At 36.5% G+C, this 27,847-nt stretch overlaps 1 protein-coding gene across 3 annotated transcripts; it reads left to right on the top strand.

The window, feature by feature from the left end:
• The first annotated feature begins 195 nt into the window (after window positions 1–195).
• On the top strand, window positions 196–27,697 carry SRP72 (signal recognition particle 72). Of its 3 annotated transcripts, none has more exons than XM_081588831.1 (19): window positions 196–335; window positions 2,162–2,282; window positions 4,293–4,416; window positions 5,722–5,865; window positions 5,945–6,056; window positions 7,576–7,607; window positions 8,882–9,006; window positions 9,100–9,157; window positions 13,244–13,375; window positions 14,238–14,366; window positions 15,396–15,468; window positions 17,057–17,121; window positions 18,389–18,484; window positions 19,358–19,461; window positions 19,600–19,677; window positions 20,472–20,609; window positions 23,524–23,561; window positions 24,943–25,102; window positions 25,816–27,697. In XM_081588831.1, exons 1-19 carry the CDS (start codon window positions 227–229, stop codon window positions 25,991–25,993), a joined length of 2,016 nt encoding a protein of 671 aa, XP_081444957.1. In that variant the 5' UTR covers window positions 196–226; the 3' UTR covers window positions 25,994–27,697. The 3 variants fall into 3 exon arrangements, with proteins under 3 accessions (XP_081444957.1, XP_081444963.1, XP_081444971.1); XM_081588845.1 differs by lacking the exon at window positions 196–335 and adding an exon at window positions 552–602; XM_081588837.1 differs by lacking the exons at window positions 8,882–9,006; window positions 9,100–9,157.
• The last annotated feature ends 150 nt before the right edge of the window (window positions 27,698–27,847 follow it).

Raw genomic sequence — 27,847 nt, 5'->3', positions numbered from 1 at the left:
CCTGGGGTCCTACGCCTCATTCCTCCAGACCCGCTTCATATACGGTGTACCAACTCTATCTCCGCAAATTTCTAGCTACAAGAACTAAGACCGCTGTCTTCGACACTGACTCCGGGATAGGGACGCTTCGGACTCCGAAACGCTTAGCAACCACCCGCTTCCTCCTCCGCTTGGCCACCTCCGAGATCCTCTTCCGGGGCAGAGGTCGGCTCGCTTCTCCTCCAAGATGGCGAGCGGCGGCAGTGGGGGGGTTTCGGTGCCTGCGCTTTGGAGTGAAGTGAACCGTTATGGCCAGAACGGTGACTTCACGCGCGCTCTCAAAACCGTCAACAAGAGTGAGTGTCCGGGCAGCGCCGGGCGGGTGGGAGGATGCAGCCCCCTTCCGACGCGCGGGACCGTCTCCGAGCAGATGCGGGGAGGGGAGACCCCAGCCGCCCGCTAGGGCCGGAATGTCCAGCGGGCGCGGATCGCAGTCCATTTGTTCAGCCCGGCCAGCTCTGGGTCCTAGGTGGCTTAGAGCCACGTGTACTTCCTTCTTTAGCTCCCCCCGCGAGAAGCGAGGGAGGGATTTAAAGAGACCGCAGCTCCCAACATCTTCTCCTGTAAACTGTTTTTATTTTACTCCGTTTTCACGCCTTATTTCGCAAATACTCCAAGTTGCCTCCTTTTCGCTTTCCTTGTAGTGGGGTGATCAAGACAGTATTGCTAAGGGAGCTTTTTCTTTTGGGCCTCAGCGCGGGGGAGGAACCTGCCTGGGACACGTAATTTGGAAGCTAGTGCTGACGAAGTGGAAGCTGTACCGACTCGGGGTAGAGGGAAGGGCTGGATCTGGATGTTAGGCCTGTCATTCCCACAGATAGAATCCCTCCGGCGTCCCTAGACAAGAAAATGTGTGTGTGAAAGCACTAACATTTGAAATAATGTTGCAAAAAAGAAAGGTGTATTCTGTTTTTTGTCCAGTAACTGCTCGTTTTTCAAGTAAACTGTTTTCGATGTGACGTTCAATTCATTATATTCTTTTATCATTTACTACCTAACTGTAATATAGCCATGCTTTTTAATGCTGTTTGTCGTGCTAAATTCTTTACTGAAGATATTGCCTGTATTTGTTCAGTTTGGAAATGTAATTACCTGGACAGGGTTTGACTGTTCAAAGCAATAATAACACACAAGGTATTTCTGTAACATACAAGTATGAATTTTCAATAATCTATTGCTGAGTTAATGTGAAAGGAAATGATTATGCCCACAATGCACTTTTTGTGATTTCACACATTGAGGAAAATAGCTACTAATGAGAATTATTTGATTCTTAAACTTGTTTTGAATTAACTTTGGCCTTTGGCTAGGCCTACAGCCAATATTAATCAGCACTGTAGTTTTTTGCAGGCATTCTTTAATCAGCAAGGGCTGTCAGTTTGTTCTCCAATATGTATTTTCTTAATTGATAGAAAATACTCTGATTCTTAGACTGAGGGTTGAATTCCTATAGTTGCCCAAAAGCATGAGGAGTTATCCTAGTCATTTTGACACTGAACAGCATTGACACTTGGCCAACTGAATTCTTCCTTGTATTTCCGTTTAGTTATATTAGCCGAAAAGGGAAATTTTGAATGGTGTTTGGAAATACTGCCAGCAAAATAAATTGTATACTTTACAGTATACAAACACAATTTATTTGTACAGAGTATTTTGTAATTTTCTTAATAACCTTGTAAAATAGGTAATGCTTTTATACTCATTTTGCAACCAGGAAGTTAACATTTGGCAGTCAAATGACTTGCCCAAGACCTCAAGGCAGTTAGACAAACTTATAATCAAACCTGTCATTTGCTGCTAAGTTCTATTTGAACTTTTTTCTTTCCCTGTGAAGTAATGAAATACGTAGGATATAGCATGTGTCCCAAGATGAAAAAGCAATAGAAAATAGTTTCATTCTTTATTTCACTGTACTTTTTTTTAACATGCATCTTGAGAAGCTATCTCACTGGAAAGGCTAACTAGTTCGCCTTATTGTCCCTTCTTAACTTAAAGATCAGCCATTTAAAAAATATTTTGACCAATCATTTCTGCTGCAGTAAAATTGGCGTTGTAGCTTCCTTAAGTGGAAATGTGCAAAGAGAATGGATTTAAAAATTGCTTCCCTAAAATTGCTCTCTAGTACTGCAGATCAACAAAGATGATGTTACTGCCCTGCACTGTAAAGTGGTATGCCTTATCCAGAATGGAAGTTTCAAGGAAGCCTTGAATGTCATTAACACTCACACCAAAGTGTTTGCCAAGTAAGTGATTTAATTAGTTGTTTGTGCACTTTTACCCCAGCTATAACCATTTCCATGTTTTCCCCCATTATTCAGTGATCTTTTACCTTTTTCCTTCCTTTCCTCTTGCTTCCCAGTGGTGTTTCTGAAACTGGAAGGAGCAGTAGTAACATCTGTTCTGTCATGCCTTAAGGAGCCTTTTCTTTACACCTATCTTCCCTTTGAAGGGAAGGGAAGAAGAAGGGAAACTCTGGAGGGGCATGGGCCATAAACAAGAGTTCTTGAGGATGTAGGGAGAGCAATTCAGCAGAAGTTTAATTTGAAAAAAGGGTGGGGGACAGAGGAGGGCAGAACACATAGGGTAGGATGTGTAAGTCAAGGTCTCTAGGATAGTTTGGCAGTCTTAGCCTGACCTCTGTGCCTGTCTCCTTTGAGAACTGTTCAGGTGAGTATGATATTAGGCCAAGATCTTTCAGAGTTCTTTAGCAGTCTTTAGAATATATAGTAGTTTTTAAAATTTATTACTGTTTATTATTATTTTGGGGTTGTGCTGGATCTTTGTTGCTGTGCAAGCTTTCTCTAGTTGCAGCCAACAGTGACTACTCTCTGTTGCAGTGTGTAGGCTTTTCCTTGTGGTGGCTTCTCTTTTTGTTGAGCACAGGTTGTAGGCACACAGGCTTCAGTAGTTGCAGCGTGTGGGCTCCAGGACATGTAGGCTCTAGGATGTGCGGGCTTCAGTAGTTGCAGCGCATGTGGGATCTTAGTTACAGGACTTGGGATCGATGAAACCTGTGTCCTTCTGCATTGGCAGGTGGATTCTTATGCACTGTATAACCAGGGGTCCAGCAGGTTTTTACTGTTATTTCATTTTTCATTTCATGAAAAATGAACTTAAATTCTGAACTGTTACTGTAATTTCATTTTTCTTTAGTTATGCCTAAGCCCCAAATGAAATGTGTATTGAAATGAAGGTTGTATCATATTTATTCTTTAATGTTTATAAGGTACATAACAGTGTATTGTATACTTCCTTTTGTATAAGAAAAGGTTATAAGAATTTGTATGTGGTTTTTTTTGTGTTTGCAAAGACAAACACTTGATGCAGAAGCAATAAATAAAAAGTCACTTGTAAGAAGTGAGGGGAACACAGTAGATTTGAATAACAATGGAAGTAAAACCTTTCAGTGTATACCTTTTTGTTTTTTTTACTGGGGCCAACTGCATGTATTACAGATTAAAAAAGTTTTTTTAGACTTTACTAAAAATAAAAGGGTAATCAAAGGAAGCTCCAATAAAAGGTATACTGTTTTCCTCTAATAAACATGTTTATACTAAAATTCAGTGTTTGATTTTGGGTGATTTTGTGAGGGGGGGAAGTTTTCAAATAGTTTTTTGTTAAGTCTAGTGAATAAAGGATATTGCCATCTGCTGATAATTGGTTTTTCCTCATGGATTATGGTTGAAACTTCAAAATGAGTTTCATGTGTGACATTAATGTAGATGAATGCTTAAGTCTATGTGCGTAAGGAGTGTTTTTTGTAGTTGTGTGTTTACCAGTTGTTTGGTTACAAGCGTTGTGCTCTTTTAAGATTTCTAGTTACTTTTTCTTTGCTGATTATTTACTTCTTTAACAAGTTAAAACAGCATTTTATGGCTTATTATTTGATTAATAGATTTAAGAAACCTGTATAACAGGTTTCTGTATAACAACCCATTTAAAACAATGTTGAGATTGTCTTTATATCTAAAACAGGTTTTAGCTAATGCAGAATTTCATTCTTATATATTTGTTTCAAAAGGCCAGTAATTCTAGTAAGAATATCCATGAAAACAAGAGAGCCTAGGGAAATGAATGTAGTATTTTCTATCACTTTTGAGCTGTCTGATTTTAGATGAGTCACTAGCATTTGTCATCTTATTAATGATTAAATAACTTAATATGTATCAAGTGTGCTTAGAGCAGTATCTGACTTATAGTGGGGTGCTCTGCAGTGTTAGCTAATAATCACATATTGGTTTTTCCTTTTTCAGTAACTCTCTTTCCTTTGAGAAGGCATACTGTGAGTATAGGCTGAACAGAATTGAGAATGCCTTGAAGACAATAGAAAGTGCCAACCAGCAGACAGACAAACTAAAGGAGCTCTATGGACAAGTGGTAATTACAGCTTTAAAATCCCTGTTTGACAGTCATCCTGAGTGAACGAGATTCTGCCTAGAGCAGGGAGCAGGGATGAGGAACCCCAGCCCATCCTGATGCTCCATTAAACTTGCCACCAAACCAATTCTTGAGGTTTGAACATATTCCCTCTTCTTGATCTTCATATGAGCAACTGCACGTATAGTGTTCTGTGAACAAATGACTTCATCAGGGTAGTTGGGAAATTAAGAACTATCCTATGAAATTTGAACTTTGTAGTTGGAAAGATGAAGGCCAGTAAGTTTATATACTATAGTTTTGAAGTAGTCTTTATAGTTTTTAACTGGTATTTTATTCTAAGTGTAAAATGAAGAAAACCATGATGAATAAGAATATGGATAATTCAGGTGGTTCATGAAATCTCTGGAAATACCTTATTTTCAAAGAATTTTGAGACATACAAATAAGCCTAATGTAAAATAGGGTTATTTATGATAAGAAAACAGAAATGTTACACTAGAACTAGTAAAACCCTCTTAAAATTTTTTAAAATGTCAGTTTAGGGCAAATAATGTTGTATTGAATTATATATTGTCCCTAAAAGGTAGTGTTAGTTAAACAAAGAAAAATTTAGGCACATTTATGGATTATAGGTCCATAAAACACTTTTCATGTAAGCTGGATTAGTTTAGGGTGAATGCCTGCATTTTGGTATTGATAAAGGGTACCGTCTTTGCATACATGGTAGACTAATTGGCCCACAGTGGCAGTTCTCACTGCCCTTTTGGAACAACTTGAATGGAATAAGCAAGAATTATGTTGTGTATACTTGATACTACCCAATACAATAGTTGGTTTCTGGGAAAGGGAAATGAAAATGAAGTATAATGAACCCCGAGAAATAGTAAGCCCTTTTGTTAACATCTAATTTTGTTCCTGTTTACTAGGGCTCAGTAATCTGGAAATTTTTTTTTATTGTTAAGTCAGACTTAGGTAGCAAGGATGATTTCTGCAGAATGATTTTCTTTCACAACCCACTTAGACACTTACCTAACCTCAAGATGGGAGTTGATACAATGGCTTGTCTCACTGAATCATGCCTACAAATATGCAGTATAGTAGAGATTCATTGCAAGTAACTTCTGGAAAGTATTGGTAGCATACAGAACTAATTGAAAAATTGTAAAGGAAGAACAGTTAGTTTCCCACATTATGTTGAATTAGGTTTCTCATATAACAGTTCCAAAAAGGGTTTATACGGGGTTAGGGATATAACACAATACTTGTCTTCTCTGATTTTTGATCTGCTATTTATCTCTCAAGTTATACCGGTTGGAACGCTATGATGAATGCCTGGCTGTATATAGAGATCTTGTCCGAAACTCCCAAGATGATTATGATGAGGAGAGAAAAACAAATCTTTCAGCAGTTGTTGCCGCTCAAAGCAACTGGGAAAAAGTGGTTTCAGTGAGTATCTCTGTATACGCATACAGCTGTGAAATGTTGTTCCTGTCTGGTGTTTGACTGGTGTTTTGCTCTGTGGCAGGAGAACTTGGGTCTCCAAGAAGGCACGCACGAGCTATGCTACAATACTGCGTGTGCTCTCATAGGACAAGGCCAGCTGAGCCAGGCAATGAGAATTCTGCAAAAAGCCGAAGGTTGTACACTTGTTAAAATTATATGTAAATGTAACATGCATATAACTTTGCAAGGTATTTCCAAAACCTACATTTGATTTCTGGGACATTTTTAAGTGGAAATTATTGATGGAGTGGAAATTTCTCAGAATCCATCTAGCCCTTCACTAGGGATCCTGACTGTGTCTGTCTCTTGGTCGCTTATCCTTAAACTAGTCTACTTGTCCATATTCAACCACGCCAAACCTTAAGTTTGAGTAGTAGGTTTTTGAACAAGTTGCTGTGAATGTTAAATGCAAGTTAACAGAGTTAATAAACATTAGGTAAATGTTACCATTATTATTGGTATTAAGTACACAAGTATAGTAACAATATGGTGTGCCTGTGTGTGTGCCTGAGTATACACTACATTTGTGCATTGATAACACTATTCTAGCACATTTTTCACTCCACTTAGTATGTTTCCATATACAGTACAGTACCTATATACTTGAAAGCTGTTGATTAAGAGAAAAAGAAAATAATTTATTAGAGAACTTATGATTGGTCTCAACTCCTGAAATATTTCAGCTTGCTTCTGCATACATATTCCTTGGAAGCTATGAAAGTGATGTTGTAGAAGTGCAGTGAATGATAGGAAGGAAAAAAGATGAAACAGGGTCTGGTTTATTAATACTGATGGTTAAAATAAGGGCCAAGGTTAGAGCACCATGAGGCGAAAACTATGTGTAAGAATTATGATTTCTGGATCATACCTAGCATTGAAGTGGTATGGAGGACACCCTCATACATAGTTTGAGGTTTGAATGTAAAAGTAGTAGAGGCTTTGCAGTGGGCAGTTTGAGGCAGTGTAGCAGATTTTGAAATTTGCATACCCTTTGATCTAAGAATTTCATTTCTAGAAATTTAAGGAAAAACTGGATACATTCATATATGTATATATCTGTATGAATGTTCATAAGAACAAAAATTGAGAAACATGCATTTCTGTCCTATTAGAGGGCTAGCTAGTTTTATTATAACCATAGAATAGATTACCATGTGGTCATTAACAGTATTCATGTTAAAAATAATAATGTAGATGTATTTGTGTTATAAAGATGTCCACAGTATATTAATGGGGGAAGGGAGGTTTCAAAATAGTAGAATATCCCACTTTCATTTAAAAATGCAACTGTGCATTTACATTAAAAAAAATAGCTAAAATGCTAAAGAGTAGTTACTTCTGGGTGGCAGGAGTATTGTGTTTATACTTTTCTATAACTGATTTATTGCAGTCAATATTTGTTACAATTATAGATTTTAAATTCCCTTAAAAATTTTAAACAGGGATTACAAGTGAAAGAAAATGCCAAAGAGCAAGAATAATCAAGGATTGATATTTATGTAATATGTTTGATGTTAATGATAAATCTCAAATTTGCTTGTTATCAAAATTATCTTAAATCTTCTGCGTAAGAATTTTGTTTTTGCTCGTTGGAACATGAAAGAAATGAGAGTTACCCAGCAATGTTAATTTTAAAAACATTTTTTCCTATAGATCTCTGCCGCCGTTCATTTTCAGAAGACTCTGTAAGTATTCCACTGTGGTTAAACCCAGATATTATACTGTGGCTAATATAAATTTGTAGTAGACTTCTTTGTAGTATTTACTGACTTTTTGAGATGATGCTGATTCATTAAATAGGAATCACAGAAACTCTCTGGGATCTTATTTGACCGAATAAGATCAACAAAAACCCTTATTTGATGGAATCTCGTAGGGTGAGAAATTATAATACAAAAATTTTATATGCCTTATGCACTTCATTTTAAATTCATATAAATATAAATACGTTCTCCTGTTTTAGATGTAGGGCTCAGGTCTTTGAGTAAGAGTCTATTCATGGGAATTCTATGCATATTTCTTACAGAATTCTACACTCATGATCTCCAGGGGTTTTTTTAAGTGTAATAGTATTTTAAAGATAGTCGTGAATTACTTCGATTACAGAATCGTTTTTTCACTGATCTCTTAACTGTTTTCTTGCTCATACCTAATTAGATAGTAATTTTCTTTAGAAACTTACCTTTGTCAAATATTTCTGAGCATTCAGCATAATCAATCATTGAAGCCAGTCTTTTTTCTTACTCATAGTTCGTGTCTTACTATAATACTTAAGTTTTATAGTTTTCTTATCAAACACAATGGCATAATGGGATTGGAAACAAACGCATCTGACACTCCTGGTGAACGTATTCTTACCAGGTGAGAGTAGGAATGCCAAATATGGCAAAAAAGAGCAGCCTCCTAGCCTTGAGGATTCACTGTGTGTGGACATCAGTCAGCTTCTCCAAAGGAATGGAAAATATAGATTAGTCTGGGGTATCAGTTAAGAGACTTGCTACTTTAATTACAGAGTTACTTTCAGCTCTTGAAGTTCTTTACAAGTGATAATTACTAGTTAAAATTTTGTAATCTTTGGATTTGAATTATATTAGAATTAAGAGTAAAGCATTCTGAAAATGTGTTTCTATGAGAAAATTGTTTCCAGAATTCAGGGGTATTGTTGTAAAAGGTTAAACATGCATGCTAGTTTTTACTGTTTTTTAATTCTTAGGTTTTAAAGAATAGAAATGATCAATGAATAGTATTCCTGAACTTGTTACCATGTTCTTCCAGAATCTTTCTTTTTGCCATTCTCATTTAAGCTTCCCTATTTTGATGGCAACTCCTAAATTTAACAAACTGACTCTATAGGAAAATTCCTGAAACTTACATATTTTCTTTCTGTTTACATAGTCTTTTGACTATGTGGATCAATTTGGAGAACTTACGGTGAAAAAAATTTTCTTCTTTTGCTTAGGATGGGACTGAAGAAGACCCCCAAGCAGAACTGGCCATCATTCATGGGCAGATGGCCTATATTCTGCAGCTTCAGGGTCGTACAGAGGAGGCTTTGCAACTTTACAACCAGATAATAAAATTAAAGTGAGTTAGTTTTAAAAATGAAGTGTCTTTTATAGGGGATAAGGTTTCTTTTTCAAGGTCTCTTCCTTTTTGACTGTTACTTTTTGTTCACAGACCAACAGATGTGGCATTGCTAGCTGTGATTGCAAATAACATCATTACAATTAACAAGGTATGGACTATCCATGGTTTCCCTACACTTACATCTTAACAGTAGAAGCATATTACCCCAGCCTTGTCCTAGGATAGGTTTTTCCATGACGAAGTCCAGTTGCAGCAAAGTCACAGTGAATGAGTGAGTGAGTGAGTGAAGGTTGCTCAGTCATGTCCTACTCTTTGCAACCCCATGGACTGTATAGGCCATGGAATTCTCCAGGCCAGAATACTGGAGTGGGTAGCCTTTCCCTTCTCCAGGGGATCTTTCCAATGCAGGGATCGAACCCAGGTCTCCCACATTGCAGGTGGATTCTTTACCAGCTGAGCCACAAGGGAAGCCCAGGAATACTGGAGAGGGTAGCCTATCCCTTCTCCAGTGGATCTTCCCCACCCAGGAATCGAATCGAGATCTCCTGCATTGCAAATGGATTCTTTACCAACTGAGCTATCAGGGAAGCCCAAAATTCACAGTGGAGAGTGTTATGTAACTCTCATAATGATTCGGCAAGGTGTGTTCAAATAATAGAACTATTTTGTAGTTACGTACACTGGACTTTAAAATCTTACCCTTTTTGCTTTATTTATTAGAATTATCATAGTCTATATGATTATATTATTATGTTAATATAACTATAATAATATTTCCCATTATTATCATTATATGGAGAATATTTGTTAGAGAAGTAAATTGTTTAGACTTTGATTTCTTCATCTAGTAAGTCTGAATGCAAGTTTTCTGTTTATAGTTTTTGTCTTTCCAGTGGTTTTTGTTTTGAGGGAGAAGAGCCATGGGCAGATTTTCTCTCTTTCTCCACCACCCTCCTCAATCCAAGCCCTGAGCAAAATATTACAAGCATGTATATAAACAATCCTAATGAGTACTGTGTGAGTCAGAATAAGCACCTTTTGGAACATTGTTTTAATGGGAAGATATTTCAAGTTCAGATTTGAAATTCAAGTCAACAGAAAATTGGAAAAGTAACAGTTGGTTTCTTTTGGTAGGCTGTGTGATTTTCCAAGCGCCAGCTTATTCATCCTCACAGTTATCTTTTTAGGTGACAGTACTTGTCTCCAATTTATAGAAGTATAATCTGAGGCTAAAAGGAATTAAATGATTTGTATAAGATCACAGCCAGTAAGAGGTAGAACTTGGATTCAGATTCTAGTCTCTGACTCCAAAGTGCTCTCCTTCTAGCCATGTATGGTATCTCTCACCTCATTTGGCAGAGTTTCAGAGGGTTCACAGATGTGGGATAGTGGCATTGAAAGGTAATAATTACAGGATGTTGAAGGCCATTGTCATGGTGTAGGTTTTCAGAAATTGATGCTGGCATTTGATTCTTAGGAGCAAGATCTGTCTGCTTATGTTCATGAAAAATTTGAAGTGCTAGTGAGGACAAATTGTTTTTAACTGATATATAAATAGTGGGGAGGAGTGTGTGTGAAGTACTAAATATCTCAATCTATTAGATCAGTGCAAAAGTAATTACAGTTTCATACCCTGAATTTTAAATCCTTGTAACTAGGCTCAAACACATCTTTGTTAATAGGAACCATTACAGTCAACACGTTTTTGCCAACGAGAAATAAGTTTGTTTATTCCTATAGCATAAAAATTCATGCTTTGGGATTTGATGAATTCTTGGAAAGCATTTTCTGCATCCTGCTTGCTGGTTGTGGAAGCGTTTTCCTGCAAAAAGTAGTCTAGATTCTTGAAGTGGTAGTCAGCTGGCAAGAGGTCAGATGAATATGATGGGTGAGTCAAAACTTTGTAGCCCTATTCGTTCAACTTTTGAAGCATTGGTTATACAATGTGTGGTCAGGCATTAACACGGAGAAGAATTGAGCCCTTCCTGTTGACCAGTGCTGACTGCAGGCGTTGCAGATTTTGATGCACCTAATCGATTTGCTGAGCATACTTCTCATATGTAATGGTTTCACTTGGATTCAGAGAGCTGTAGTGGATCAGACCAGAAGCAGACCACCAAACAGTGACTACGACCCTTTTTTGGGTGTAAGTTTGACTTTGGGAAGTGCTTGGTGCTTCTTGGTCCAACCACTGAGCTGGTCATTGCTGGTTGTTGTATAAAATGCACTTTTTGTTACATGTCACAATCCAGTCGAGAAATAGTTTGTTGTGTAGAATAAGAGAAAACAACACTTCAAAGCGATGATTGTTTTGATTTTCAGTCAGCTCATGAGGCCCCCACTTATTGAGCTTTTCCACCTTTCCAATTTGCTTTAAATGCCAAATAACCATAGAATGGTTGGCATTGAGTTCTTGGGCAACTTCTCATGCAGTTGTAAGTGAATCAGCTTCAATGATCCTCTCAGTTGGTCACTGTCAACTTCCAATGGCCGGCCACTGTGCTTCTCATCTTCAAGGCTCTCGTCTCCTTTACAGAACTTCTTGACCCACCACTGCACTGGATGTTTATTAGCAGTTCCTGGGCCAAATGTGTTGTTGCTGTAGCGAGTTGTCTCTGCTGCTTTATGACTCATTTTGAACTTGAATAAGAAAATTGTTCAAATTTGCTTTTTGTCTACCATCATTTCCATAGTCTAAAGTACATATGAAATAAACAGCAAGTAATAATTCATTAGCAAAAGCTATGAAGCAAGAAAATGAAAGTGAAGTCACTCAGTCGTGTCCGACTCTTTGCGACCCCATGGACTATAGCCTACCAGGTTCCTCCATCCATGGGATTTTCCAGGCAAGAATACTGGAATGGGTTGCCATTTCCTTCTCCAGGAGATCTTCCCAACCCAGGGATTGAACCCAGGTCTCCTGCATTGTAGGCAGACGCTTTACCGTCTGAGCTACTGGGGAAGTCCCTGAGCAAGAAATGTGCATTAAAATGATGTATAACATAACTGCATTTATTTGAGTCTATTCAGTATCAAATAGCAAAGTTCAATAATACAAAACCAAAATTACTTTTGCACCAACCTAATAAATATATTTATGTACTGAATTTTTCTTCAGTCAACATTTCTGAATTTTTCTTCAGTATATTGCTGAATCCATTAGGTAATGCAAAATAAATATGAACATGGTCTTAATCATTATGTAGTATTAAAAATGTCATTCTGGTGTTGAAAAAAATTGTGCACATTTAAATTTCTAGTCAGATACTTTGTAACTGCAATATTTGGTGAGAAAAAAGATCTCTGAGTTGGCTAATTTGAGCAGAGCCTTGAAGGAGGGATATGATTTGAAGGTTAAGCATTTCCCATGCTTAAGCATATGCAAATGACTTCTGAGGGGACAGTGAGAGAGGAAAAGATACCTACACGCTGGCTAGTTTCAAAAGTTAGATTTATTGATGATCAAGGTGTGGGAGTCCTCAAAAAATATAAAATTTTATTAAGTGCCATGATGGCAAAGTTAAGAGAAATCTGGCAGTGGCATGCATGGTGAATTTAAGTATTAAAATAGTGACATAAGAGTACCAACTAGAAATACGGTTTCTTAAGGATTTATATGTGTCTTGCTCTATGTTTAAAATAATTTCACATTGGATTGAAGCTTCACACTCAAAAAGTAAAATTTATTTTAGATTTCTTCTTTGCCTATTTTTAGTCTTTAGTAGAAAACCTGGTTTTAAAAGCACAGTGGTAACACATATTTGCAAATAAATATTTAACAAAGCTAGAATGTTATACTAGTAGACACTCAGATGTCTGGTTGTCCTTCTCAGGGTGCAATGTCACTTAGTTCCTTCCATTCTTATTCCATTCCATTTGTTTATGTATGACAGTATGTCAAAGAGGAGTAAGTTACATTACTCATCGATCATCTAAATTCTTAAGATAGTTTGTAGAAATTACAAATTTAGATATCTTTGTAGTCCTCATTTTCACTGTAAGATTTATGCAGTCCCTCTGTACTTTTCATCAAAAAGCTAAAAACAGGCAGTTAATAGTGGAAAGATAAAACCAAGAACCCAAACCAAATACATGCATCATAGTAGCATAGGCACCCCAACCAGGTATATTATCTGCCAAGCTCTCTTGTGTTAACATAAAATAAGGCCTTGGAGTGTTGAAAGAGTTGAAGTCTAAGATTGTTGTTAATGATGAGTGAACTTTTCTTTGTCAGGACCAAAATGTCTTTGACTCCAAGAAGAAAGTGAAATTAACCAATGCAGAAGGAGTGGAGTTTAAGCTTTCTAAGAAACAACTGCAAGCTATAGAATTTAACAAAGCTTTACTTGCTATGTACACAAATCAGGTAAGTAACAGAGCTCTGGTCCCCCTGACTAAACCTTCTGGAGTATGGTTCATGATCCATAATGGGTGTATCAGTCCAGTCTGTATTTTCATTTTTTGTCTTTAATTCATGCATGCTTCAGAATGTCATGTATCATAGATTTTAACTGTTAAATAAGTAATTTGCCCAATTCTTTGTAAAGGTGTGCAGTTGGTGGCTTCTAAGAAGAAAACACTATTCACAGCTGTAAATGAGATAATTTTCTCATTACCTTATTTCTAATTTCTTTGAATTAAAGGAAAAAAATCAAAGGTGCTGGTCATGAGTATAGATTTAAGAGCCATCTTTCATTATAGTTTGTGCATAATCACCTCAAGCTATAAATGAGGTCGATTCTAACTCTCATATGTGTCAATTCTAATTAAGTGATGATTTTGTACTCTTCTAGAGCAGGGGTTTTCAGTGGACTGAGAGGCAGTAACGTTTTCATTATTTAGAACTAAATCATATTGTTCTTAAATACTTTAGCAAGAAATACCTATACATTTTGTTGCTTTGAAGCAAAGGGTGACACTTGATATGTGTGTGTGTTTAAACAAAATTCTGGAATTTAAGCATCCAAATGAATATTTAGGACTTATTTTTCCTAAATGCTTTAAGAACCTGTAGTTTATATTCAGTAAATGGAAATCTTTTTTTTTAAGAAAAAATTGAGGCTACGATAAACCACCTCTCTTGCCCTAAGTGGTTCTTCACCTACGATTTTGTTTCAGCTGATTTCCTTCTACCTCCCCTATGCTTCTTTTCCCTTTGGTCATTCACTGAATGTTTAATGTAATTAACCAGCTTATGGTGGGGTGGGGTGTGAAATACTGTTTTTTAGGCAGAACAGTGTCGCAAAATATCTGCCAGTTTACAGTCACAAAGTCCTGAGCGTCTCCTTCCTGTGTTAATCCAAGCTGCCCAGCTCTGCCGTGAAAAGCAGCACACAAAAGCAATAGAGCTGCTTCAGGTAAAAGAATTGAGTTTTTCATGAGATGTCAGATGGCTGCAGCCTTGTTTCATTTTCATTATGTTATAATAATGTAAGCCTTATAAATTTTATGGGAAAATGAGTAAATATTGATAATATACCACCAGATACATGCCAGAGTGTCACTTTAATTCTTGGGCTGCAGCTTTCTTTATATAAGTTTGCATTAGTAAATGTTTGCCATAAACTCTGAAGAATACCTCTTATTTGGAGATCAATTTAACAGTAGTTAATGATTTGTTAATGGAGAAGGAAATGGCAACCCACTCCAGTATTCTTGCCTGGAGAATCTCATGGACAAAGGAGCCTGGTGAGCTATAGTCCATGGGGTCGCAAAGAGTCGGACACGACTGAGCGACTAACACACACACACACACACACACACACACGTTTGTTTTAGATTTAAAATAACACACACACACACACACACACACTTGTTTTAGATTTAAAATACCACACACACACACACACACACACGTTTGTTTTAGATTTAAAATACCAATAATGTATTCTCTAGTTAAAGTCCCGGTCCAAAACATCAATTACAGAAATACTGACTTGGTTTTTAATTAACCAGAATGAAGTGTTAAATCACATTGAATTTCCTGAGAGTAGACCACATTGGAAAGTTGGACAGTGTAAAATTTGGACCATCTTCAGGGGAAATGTTGCTGAACAAGGATAAGGAGTAAAGAGTCATAATTTTTTTTTTTAGTATCTTAAAAAAAAAAAAAAATCTGTGTAGTAATCTTAATTATTATTTTTCTGCTGGTGACTTCTTAGAAACTTGATATTATTGCACTTACTTAATAATTTTGAAGCCAAGAGCATAATTTTGAAGCCAAGTGGGTATCAAATAAAATTTTTTCAAATTTAAACATTTGTTCTGAAACCAGAAATTTAATATTTTAAAACTTGATTTAAAATTTACTAAGGCTGAAATAAGCGGTTAGAACATGTACGCTTAGTTGTGTAAATTTAATGTGACTTTTCCCCGCAACTATTTAGGACTATTCAGATCAGCATCCAGAAAACGCTGCTGAAATTAAGCTGACCATGGCACAGCTGAAAATTTCCCAAGGTAGTCATGATTATTTCATCATGATCAAAATAATCATGTTAACAGAAATATATGGTTGGAATGATTCTGAAGTATTTGTAGACTATGTGATTTTTAAAATTTTTGCAACTTAGTGAAGCATAATGCTGTTCCAAATATGAAGCTAAATTGTATTAGCTCCAACAGATGTAGTAGTGAGTTTAGAAGGCCTTACCATGAGTTAATTCCTAAATTGTTAGAATGTTTCTCAAACTATGCCTTGAAAGTCTGTAGAAGCAAAGAATTCGTCTGTTCTATACTTAAATTTCCTGGATGTGTATGTCTTGTGTAGAAATGCTTATGTCTATCACACGGTAGTGTTTGCATGAAATAAGTGTGACTTTGCATCCTAGTTTTCAAAATTTCTTATTTAGTCCTTTATTCTTTTATACTTTATAACACATATCTTTGGTAGAAAAGAGGCAAGGAAATTTAATGAAAACTTAACATTTTTGAATCTTAAAACTAGTAGTTTTTTTGTTTATGATTTTGAACCAATGTTGAGTGAGTGTCTAGAGCTGTGTTGTCTCTATTTGGTAGCCAGAAGCGACTTAGCAGCAGCAGCAGCAGCAGCAGCAGCAGCAGCAGCCGCCATGTTTAAGTTTAAATTAAAATCAGACAAAGTTTAAAATTCAGTTCCTCAGTTGTGTTGACCACATTTCATAAGTTTTGTACCCACATGTGGCTGGTTGGACTGCACAGATGGAGGATACTTTCCTCATCACAGAAAATTCTGGCAGACTGCTGTCAGACAGCTCTGGTGTCGGCCATAAACCAGGAGGTGTATTCTCAAGGGGATGATGATTGGTTTGGTGGAAGCAGAGGATTAAAAAAATCTTTTGGATATTATGATGGCTAGAATGAAAATTTCATGGGTAGAGGGGAGGGGAGTTGGCAATTAGGAAAAAAAATCTCTAAAAAGGCTTCTTAGTGAGGTAATAATAATGAAAACCAGGTTGAGACCAGCTTCCCTTTTCTCAAATTTCTTATCTTAATCTTGTTTCTTTTTCCTTTTCCCACCTCTCTTTTTTCTTTTTCTTGCTTTCCTCTTTAATCTTCTTTTCTCACCCAGTTTCAGTTTATTTTTGTGAGGATAATTTATCATACTAATTACTGAGAGTGACTGTGTCATGGTTTTGTTTTGTGGAAAGTTTAATTTACTAAGGTTTGCAATGAATAGAAAACTAGTGTTTCAACATTGTAGAACTACTGTCCATTTCGCTCATACCTACAGTAACAGTTTCAAGGCCTTTAAGGGTGGACTCCTACCTCTAAGTTACCCTCTGAAAAGAGAGAAATAGAATTCAACAGGCTGAGAGTTGGGAGACTTTTCAGATAGCAGTTCTGTCATTAACTTTGTGGGCATGAGCAAAGTATGTTGTTTCTTTAAGATTTAATATCCTTTGTTGGCAAACTGAGTAAATATTGATAGAATACATTATTTCCAAGGTCCCAAATCTTGAGTATTTGGAGATGTTCCAAAATATGACTCTTAAATTTTCTGTTTTATTTTTTTCTCCATGAGATGCTTTCTTCAATGTGATGCTGATTTTGTTTTTGTTCTCTTAAGGTAATATTTCCAAAGCATGTTTGATATTGAGAAGCATAGAGGAATTAAAGCATAAACCAGGCATGGTGAGTTTATAACTAAAATATTTTAAGACTGAAAAAGTAATGCAATTAATATAAGTTCACGGGTGTATCTGATATTTCTTTGTTTTCACTTTAATTTCTGCTTTTTTTATATATATTCATAATATATAGAAGTAGTATTTAAAATAATAGCTTTCTGGTATAAATTTAATTTCATTTTATGCTCTGCTTTGCATTGATTTATTAAGTCAAATGTGTCAGGAACTATTTAGGCCTGTATTACCACTGAAAGCCAGCCTTAAATAATCTTAAGACCATATATAGGGAATTTCTTAGCCTATTATTTTATCATGTCTTCAGTTTTGATTTCTTTTGAGTTAAAACAATTTGGTAATAGTGACCAACAAATTTACATTTTAGTTCTCTGATTATTCAAGCATCACAGGTTTAGATCACTAGTATAGCTGTGAACACATCTGTTTCAAAGTAAAGACTAATTCTGTAGTGGTGGTATGTGCATTTATTGTACAGGGACTGTTTCATTCTCCAGCACAGCTTGTTTACAGATGGCACTCAGTAAATGTATAATAGTATCATAATAGTGTTTTCTCATGAAGAATCTTACTTTAAGACTGGACTGTGATTACTTTGTTAGAATCAAATATTAATATGTGGCTGAAAATAATCTTTAATATCTGCAGGATATTTTGTTTTCATAAATATTATCTTTTTTCCTAATTAGTCTAGCCAGAGGTTTATTAATTTTACTGATTTTTCCCAATGATACAGCTTTTTGTTTCTGCTTCCTTTTTGTCCTCATCTCCTATTGCTGCTTCCCCTTTCACTTCACTCCAGCTTCACAAGCCTCTTTGCTGTCCCTCCAGCACACTAGGCAAGCTTTCGCTGGTTTTATATGGCTTATCATGGGAGTTTAGCCACACTAGTGCGTTTATCTCCGTGATCATGTCTTGAATGTCCTGGCAATGTCTTGTACTATATAAACTAATTTTCTAAGTGCTTGTTATCAACTTCTGTATTTACCTTGTTGTGGACTGGTAACAAATCATTTGTCAACTAACCTTAGAGGAGGTATTTTTTTTTATAGGTAACCACCTTTGTATTTGGAAAGCCCCATTGTTGTTCTTGATGTTTCTAGTTATGTGCTAGCAATTTTTACGATGGATTGAGTACTAGCAGAGAGCCTAGCAACCTTTATTTGCTGTTTCTTTAATGTTACTTGTTTTCAAAAAGTTTATTCTGAGAGAGATGGAGGAATTCTGTTCACTCCTTTATACCTTTGGCTGGATAGGTGTCTGCATTAGTGACGATGTACAGCCATGAGGAAGATATTGACAGTGCCATTGAAGTCTTTACACAAGCCATCCAGTGGTATCAAAACCATCAGGTAAATAAATGGAGTAAAATGTTATGAGGGTACTTTTTTGCATAAGAATAAAAAGCTGTAGTAATGATTTCATACTTAAGGCAAATTGAAACATTTCAACTCACTGTTTAAAAAGTGGAACGCTATTAGACTATCATTCAGTTTTTAAATATACCAGGTCCAAAATAAAGTTATTAGAAGTAAGAAGTGGCTGCAAAATAAAAACTTTTTTTAAAAGCATAGTTATATTTTCTGAAGCTCCTTCCTGAGTGTATGTATGTGTGTTTGTGTGTGTAATTTCAAGAAATAAGAATAGTAATTGTAGATGACTGCATATAAGAGAGCTCATCTTTAGTGGCTCTCTAGAGTAGAGCCACTAAAGTATAGCCCATGGATGGTAGTAATTGATAGAACAGCAGTACATGGAATGATTATGTATCTCTAATAGGAACATCTCTGTTTTTTCCAGTATGGGTCTCTGCATAGGCAGCATCTAACTTACACGCACAGGTGTACATACACACAGGTGACATGAATACTGTTAGCACTGTTAGCAGTGAAGAGAGATCAGTGGTCTAGGAAGTATTATGATAAATTAATGTTTGAGAACTATAGTGAAAAACTTTTAAGATTTGATTATGCAGTAATACTTCTAGTTGTAGACAAGACAGTTTAGATGGAGATGGATTGTATCCCAGATTCTTAAATTGGTCTTCACTTGTGCTAATTTATCTGTCCCACTGTGTGTGTGTTTGTTCTTGTTGTTTCGTGCATTCAATAAAACTTAAGATGAGAAATCTAATGGATAGGTTCATTTTATAGATCTAGTGAATAAAACTTCATTGACTTGCTGGATATGTAGCTTAAACTTTTCTTTCTTTATTGAACCTATAGCCCAAATCTACTGCTCATTTGTCCTTGATAAGGGAAGCTGCAAACTTCAAACTCAAATATGGGCGGAAGAAGGAGGCAATTAGTGACCTAGAACAGCTATGGAAGTAAGCTTTGACCGGTGGAAGCGTAGAAATCCCAGTTTTATTGCTCTTATTTGAGATGTGGGGGTTACTTTGCTTGTTTATATTACTTTTTCCAGTTTTATAGACTGTTTAGTGACTTTTTCTTATTTCTTCTTTTAGACAAAATCCGAAAGATATTCACACCCTGGCTCAGCTTATTTCTGCTTACTCACTTGTAGATCCTGAGAAGGCAAAAGCGTATCCTTTTGATTGTTCCAGACCTCTCTCAAGTAGTGCACTAGATCTCTTCCCTTACCTGTTTTGACCAGGGCCTTTTTGTTATAAATTTCAACAAACAAAACCCCTCCTCTAACTAGTAAAAGCAAAAATGAGAATTTATTGATCACTGTGACCTAAAAATACAGTGATATTCAAATGGGATACAGTTTGATCCATAAGCAAAAATGCAGTCACCAAGATGCAGCTTATATCTCTCCAGGTTCAAGTAGAGTAGGGAAAAAATAAAGAAGGAAAAGCATATTTTATTGGGTGGTTGCACATGATTCTGAGGTATCATTCTGATTAATGCCGTTAGGTCACTTGCCCATCTCAGTTACTGATGTAAGAGAGGGTTTAGTGTCCTGATTGAGTTTGGACCATGTGTGTTACTTCAGGATGGGTGTGATCCCAAAACCAACGTGGGATGGTGGATGCTAAGCAGCCACAAGTCTAAACCTTTGCAGTGAGCAGATCTGTTTTATAAACGTGATAACTGTTTTGGCATCGAGTTTTTATTAAGCCACCACTTTGAAGTACATTACCAAGTTAAGGAATAGATGATTATGACGCCTTTCCCAAGTTCTCCTTTCATAATATAGTATCTATAATTGACCTTATGATCTGCTGACTTGTTATTCTATAGAAGACTTGATATTTTTTTGATGAAGGGAACCCCAAAAAAAGACTGTTTTCCTATTGGCATAGATACATTGGCAAAATATAAATGTATATATATATATTGTCTTCCTGAACGAACTCTTGTTCTGTCATAGTCTTAGTAAACACTTGCCCTCATCAGATAGTATGTCTCTAAAAGTAGACGTTGAGGCTCTTGAAAATTCTCCTGGTGCTACGTACGTTCGGAAGAAGGGTGGAAAAGTTGCTGGAGACAATCAACCAAAGGAGCAAGGGTAATGTTTTTTATTATAATATTCACTAATGCCAACTTTAAGTTATATAAGGGATAAAAAATGCATTCTTATAAAAATTCCATGTGAATAAAGTTTCAGTCCCTTTTGTTTTTTTCTCCTTTACTGTGCCCAGCTTTTTGTCCTTGTTACCCATCCCCCTTCCCCACCCAGAATTTACTTCTAATACTAATTTAGTGTGTATACATCCAGATCTTTTTCTTTGTGTTTACACATGAAACTGATCTAGGAATACTTTTCTTAGATTTGATTCTTTTCTGTTTTTTTTATAGAAACATGATTATATTGTATTTAACTGTTTTGAACTTTCTTTAATAAGTCTTAGAGAAGGAAATGGCAACCCACTCCAGTATTCTTGCCCGGAGAATCCCATGGACAGAGGAGCCTGGTGGGCTATAGTCCATGGGATCGCGAAGAGTCAGACATGACTGAGCAACTAACACACATACACACACTGTTCCCAGAGATTCCAGCTTAGCCTGAGGACGAGCCGTCCTGTGCAAAACAAAACCAGTCACCCCTCACCCCCATCCAGAGGATCCTTAAGCAGCCAAGGTCAACCTAAGGGTTTCACTTTGCTTTCAAGCTTACAATAGCCTCTGGATCCTAGAGCAAACCATTACACCAGTTCAACCTCAGCACCAAATCAGGTACAATGGACTTGATACAGTGTTTTTCTCATATCAAGTTCAAACCTCTAGAAATAGACTTTGGTTGCTAAAAGATAATCACAATTATACCGTTGTCATTAATCCGGAGAAGGCAATGGCACCCTACTCCAGTACTCTTGCCTGGAAAATCCCATGGATGGAGGAGCCTGGTAGGCTACCATGGGGTCGCTGAGAGTCGGACACGACTGAGCGACTTTACTTTCACTTTTTCCTTTCATGCACTGGAGAAGGAAATGGCAACCCACTCCAGTATTCTTGCCTAGAGAATCCCAGGGACGGCGGAGCCTGGTGGGCTGCTGTCTGTGGGGTCGCACAGAGTCGGACACAACTGAAGCAACTTAGCAGTAGCAGCAGCAGAGATTTTTCCATATTCTCAATGTAGACATATTTTATTCTTTTTGTGCATAGTACGGGGCTTCCCTCATGGCTCAGATGGTGAAGAATTTGCCTGCAATGCAAGAGACCCAGGTTCAGTCCTTGGGTTGGGATGATCCCCTGAAGAAGGGGATGGCTACACACTGCAGTATTCTTGCCTGGTGAATTCCATGGACAGAGGAGCCTGGCAGGCTACAGTTCACAGGGTCACAAAGAGTCAGACGTGACTGAGCAACTAACACCTGCATAGTATTCCATAGGCTGTATGTGCCCTACTTAACATTTATTTATCTGTGAGTTATTGATGTACATCTAGTACATCATTTAGAATTCTAAACCAAAGTTCAGATGAGGTTTATTTTGCTGATTTGGAGGAAACATTAGCCAGCTTCAGCAACTTACAGGTAGTGAAATTCTGATTCTTTCCTTGTTCCCATACATTGTCATCTCAAAAACAGCAGAGGCCTGCTAAAGAAAATGTTCCCTTAAGATTCTGTTTTTGACTCAGGATAAATAGAGAATGGAAGAAATATACCACTTTCCCGATTTTGTGACTTTCATAAATTTTCAGTCTTTTCTCCTTTTTTGAATGACTTAAAATTAATTTTTCATAGCTTAAAAAAATACGTATCAGCAACAGTATATGATTGACCTCATTATGAGCCCTGTACTTCTTTTTTAACTTAAAAGTTAAATAAGGAATTGGAGTCTCAGTGATAATATTGTTTCAAATTTCATTTAATCATTGTCCCAATTTCAAGCCTTATCAAGAACTCCAAAATAATGAATTCAAACCAGATCTTGGGGGATTTTCATATAATGCCTGTTTAAATATTTTCAGTTTTTTTTGTTTTTTTCTTTTTCAAAACAAGGCTAGGTAATTAGTAAGAACATAACAGTTCTTTTCTGATCCTTTAATCTTCTTTGTCTTTTCCCTTAGACAGTTACTAAGATGTTCATTGACTCAGTTTCAGCACAGTATTTTCATTAGGCATTATTAATGCTTTTTTTTTTTTTTTACTTTATGTTGACTTTTTGAGACAAAGGTTTAATTTCTTTTGAAGTTATATTGTGTTGCTGACAGCAAATAAATCATTGTCCTTGCTCTCAAAAGAACTTCAGTCTAGAAGAAAGAAATAAGCAGCAATTGAAAATAAAATTTACATGTGCTATCATTGTGCAGGCATAGAGCAGTACACCAGAGGAAACAGTCAGTCCTTCCTGGGAACAGTGGGAGTTTAGGAAAGGCTTCATGGAGGAGGTGACTGTGTTGACTCTAGAGGAAGATGAGGATGAGATAGGCAAAATGTGAACAATAGCAAAGAAGTAAGAAATGCAGAGACTCTTTGGGAAATCGCAGATAACGGTTGTGGAGTATAATTTGTAGAGAGACAAATCCCACCCAAGGCCACGACCGATGTTAACTTACCTTGCATATCCTCCCAGAAATATCCTTTGCCTGTATGATACTTGTGCATATTCTTCTGGCAAAGATTTTAGATTACCTATTTACTAGTTTTGCCAAATATAAAGTGATTTACCACGGAACTGTAGATTTTTGTGCTTGTACAAACTTCTTTTTACATAGATTTACTATGTGCCAGTGTAAATTGTATCTCTTCTGTGAAAACAGTTGTCACGCATTTTCTAAACCACCTTCCAAAAACTACAGTATTTGAAGCTTGATTAGATTTAGCCTGAATAAATACCCAAACTGTTTCATTCGCTTTGGTGTGGTGACACCAAATCTTAAACTCCTTTATGATAAAGTACCTAGCTCAGTCTTTTGCACATGCTTAATGCTCTGTAATATTTTATCACAGTGACAATGATTTTTCTTCTCTTTGTAGACAGGGAGATTTGAAAAAAAAGAAGAAAAAAAAGAAGGGTAAGGCTTTTTTTTTTTAACTTTAGATTTCTTTCTATAAAATAAAAGCTTAAGCTTAGCCTTACATAGAAATCTTCAGACATAAATAAACTTGTCCTCTCATATCTTTGAAACTGAGTTTTGATTTGACTGTGGCTAACATTTATTTAAATTTCTAACTTTAAAGAGTCCAGTTCTGAAGTTTGCCTGAATTCAAATTGTTGGCTCTAGTAACTGCTCTATTGCTGTGACTGTGAACAGGTTCTTAATATACCTTCCTGAGTTTTTCATCTGTAAGATGAAATATGATAGTATATACCTCATAGGATTAAATAAGATACTGCATGTAAAAAGCTCTTAGAACAGTGCCCGACACACAGTAAGCTCTTATACAGTAGAGTGCCTTTGGCTACACGTACCAAAGAACTCCATCAAACTGCTGTAAAAAAATTGACTGTTTATGAAACTGATAGTGTAGAGGAAGGTTAGCATTGAGGTTGGTTTATCCAGTAGTCATTACCTTTCTGTTCTCCTGTACTGTACATAAAACTGAATCCCATTAGAGTAATCACATGTTTATTGGAAACAGGGCCACATACTTGTTATCCCGAAGGACAAAGGGAGCCTCCCTGAATTTGGCAAGTCTTTCCCATTAACCTGACTGGGGCAACATAGGTCTGTGTCCAGCCCTGGTACTACCAATTATATTGCTTTCTACAAGGACTGTACCATTATGTACCAGTATACACCTTCTGCCAGTATTGTTTGTTTCCCACAGTCTCACCAACACTGGGTATTCTTCTTCTTAGAATATTTTATCCTTTAATTTTTTTTTCTTTTTGGCTGTACTGCACAGCCTGTGAGATCTCCCTCAGTTCCCTGAACATGACCCAGGCCATGGCTGTGAAAGCCCAGAATCCTAACCACACCAGGGAACTCGCGTGTCCTTTTTATTTTTAATCAGTGAGGTCAAGTATCTTTTCACATGGTTAATGACTTTTATTTCTCCAGGCTTACTCTAATTACAGCTGTGCCCATTTTCTATATATGATTTACCTATTGATTATCAAAAACTAATTCTATATTAAGAATATTAATTCAGTTACATAGTATTCAAATGTTTTCTTGTTTTGTTTCTTTTGAAAAGTATCTTTTACTAAATGAGAATTAAAATTTTTTTATACAGATACACCTATGAAATATTATTAGGGCTTCTGAATTTTGTGTTAGGCTTAGAAATAAGGCCTTTTCCGCTACTAGATTATACAAATAAAACTTCTCTCAGATAAATCTATTTCAGTTTTAATGTTTAGTCCCAAGTTTGGACACAGTGTTTAAACAAACTATCTCGAAAACATTATGCACAGATCTCTCATTTCTTTATCAATTAATTGTTACACAGGAAAACTGCCTAAGAATTATGACCCAAAAGTGACCCCAGATCCAGAAAGATGGTTACCAATGCGTGAACGTTCCTACTACCGAGGAAGAAAGAAGGGTAAAAAGAAGGATCAGATTGGAAAAGGGACCCAGGGAGCAACTGCAGGAACTTCCTCTGAACTGTAAGTCACTGCTCCCCAGTTGAGCACAGGTTGCTTCTTTCTGAGATCGACTCAAGGTCATTAGTAAGAAATTTTTAAAATATATTTTCAGTTTGAGAGTTATAGTCCGATAGCCTTTAATAAATGTTTTGTAATATGGTTATGTAAAGGAAAGAAAGTGTGTTGTTTCTGGTTTGGTTGTATTATAAATACTAGAATTGTAGGATTGTATTGCAAATATTGGGATTATAGTACCTTCAAAAAGAAACTAAATACACTGAGTAATTCAAGTAACTAAATATCTAGATAAACAGAAATAATTTGACTAGAAAGCAGAATTTAAAATGTTACTAAATGAGTTTATTTCCACATGGTAGATCATTATAGATCATTAAAAGTTTTTTTTTTCCCTAATCTAAAATTTGACATGTACCATCTATTACATTTTAAAATTAAAAAGCAGTAAAAACTGTATTCAAGGGCAAATGGACAGGGAGTTGAGGAACATGCCTTAAAAGAAAAGGTGTGCGGGGACTTCCCCCATGGTCCAGTGGTTAAGGCTCCACACTTCCACTGCAGGAAGCATGGGCTCGATCCCTGAGCAGGGAAGCAAGATCTCGCATGCCATGTGGCACAGCCAAAAGAAAAAGAAAATACGTATGGGAGATTGTGAGGGGTGGTTTCCTTTGATGAGTGTATGAATGACCAACACTTTCCTGATCTGATGATTTCAGGGATGCCAGTAAAACTGTGAGCAGCCCACCCACCTCGCCAAGACCTGGCAGTGCAGCCACAGCGTCTACATCTACAAGTAATATCATACCCCCACGACACCAGAAACCCGCTGGGGCTCCAGCAACAAAAAAGAAACAGCAACAGAAAAAGAAGAAAGGTGGAAAAGGTGGCTGGTGATTAGAACATTCTTGTTGCAGGCCATTTTTAAACTAGCCTCAGTGACACAAGGAACATAAATAAAGGTAACACAGCAAGAAGCACAGAGCTGCTCCCTCTCCCATCCCTACATTTTCATGAAATTATTTTGTTGTGCATCAAACAGAAAAGCATCTTCCTTCAAACTCTGCCTAGTCAGACTTGGCCTACTTGTACCACCTTGCTTCTCACAGATGATGAGGACGCAGGACAGTTGGGCGTTTACCGACCTTGATATCCATTGCATCCTTTCTCTTTGTGTGCTGATCTGGTATCGTTTTCAGTTTCAGAAACAAGGCATGTTATCCAACGTTTCCTAGGATATAAACAGAAACTACTTCTGTTTCAACTAGAGTCCAAAGATACTTGTTCCTTCAAGTCCCATTTTATGTCTTAGGAAGCCTTAGGAGACTGAAAGTGGAGTCTTCTGAGCATTCCAAATATCTGCTTAGAAATAGCATGTAATAAAAGGGACCTTATTAATACACTGGTGTTTTCACTTCACTACATGAGTGGCCACAAAAAAACTAAATTAAATGTCTTGATTATTCTGACTGTAAATTCTGTCATGTGATACTGGAATATGGGCTACTAAATATATGTGGTAATGAAAAGTATGTGTATGTATATACATATATACACACACATATATAAAGTAGGACTTCTTTGTGCCCCCATGTCATTTTCAAATTATGATAACATTATGCTAATCTAGCACTATCAAAGATATCAAGAGAAATACATCCATGTTGCAAGAAGTTGACACTTAGCGTTCTGAGGTCAGATGGATTTGGACCCTCTTGGTCAGAAAGATTTAAATGGCCCCTATCGAGCATGAACATTGACTGAACGACATAGAGAGGCAATCAATGCCAGAGTTGAGTAGTAGGCAGCATTAAAGCTTAAAAGAACTGTTTGGCCCAATTAATAGATCTCAAATGACTCCTCTTTCTAGTTGGGGGACATGACCATTTATTACCCTTCTCCAAGTAATGAAAGTCAGTCCGTGATATCAGTGTCACTTTGTTCTTGGCTTGCTTACAAGTCACTTTCTTATTAAACAGGTGTGAAGCAGACACACTAGCATGCCTACCCAAGTTAGTGTTCATTTTATGCTGCCCAGGATAGCATTCAGTTTATACTTAACGAGTATTTCTTGTGATCATATTGCTCTGTCCTTGTTAATGAAGTGCTGCTGTATTTAAACATACCTGCTAAAACTTCACAGGGTTTTTTGAAAGTTTTTCCTCCTTTACCAGAGTAAGAAATGTGGTGCTGCCCTTCTGTTTAACATAATCTGTAGTGGCATCTAAACAAGAGACCCTTTTCTATGAATGATTTATTATGGCATTATACTTTTTGAGCTCTCAGAATATGTCTTTTGGTAAGAGTGACAGATATTTATTCCTTCTGAATATAAAGCCCACTACAAAAATAATTGTTAGTAAATTTATGATTTTAGGATTCTGTTAAATTTCTGTAGTGAAGGATAATCAATTCTTAGGTTACAGAATTTTGGTGAAATTTATCCATCAATGAAAACTTTGACCCAAGGCACAACAGAGAAATTTCCAGTTCTCTATTTAGTCATTGTAATTGCTAGTTGTTGTTATCATCAATCAGTACTAAGCAACTGAAACCTCAGTTCAAATAAATTGTCATTGTCAAATGAAGTGTAAACACCTATGTTAGCTTCCTAGTAATTATTTCTTCTTTTGGACAGGTCTTTAACTCATGACATATATACTTTGTGTATATATGTGTGTGTGTGTGTGTGTACATTTATAAAAAACCAATATGGATACATCCATTCACTGTGGCACATTTTAAAATAAA

The sequence above is a fragment of the Giraffa tippelskirchi genome, chromosome 1 (genome assembly GCF_054371585.1).
Source record: "Giraffa tippelskirchi isolate mGirTip1 chromosome 1, T2T-mGirTip1v1.2.pri, whole genome shotgun sequence".
Lineage (NCBI taxonomy): Eukaryota > Metazoa > Chordata > Mammalia > Artiodactyla > Giraffidae > Giraffa > Giraffa tippelskirchi.
Note: the sequence above shows the minus strand (reverse complement) of the source record. Positions and strands in the feature narration are given on the sequence as shown.

What these genes read in the sequence shown, in the direction of transcription:
- SRP72 (XM_081588831.1), top strand. Translation starts at nt 227, where the DNA reads ATGGCGAGCGGCGGCAGTGGGGGGGTTTCGGTGCCTGCGCTTTGGAGT. An exon ending in ACTGGGAAAAAGTGGTTTCA is followed by an intron (nt 5,866 to 5,944) that starts GTGAGTATCTCT and finishes GCTCTGTGGCAG; the next exon opens with GAGAACTTGGGTCTCCAAGA. An exon ending in GTTCATTTTCAGAAGACTCT is followed by an intron (nt 7,608 to 8,881) that starts GTAAGTATTCCA and finishes TCTTTTGCTTAG; the next exon opens with GATGGGACTGAAGAAGACCC.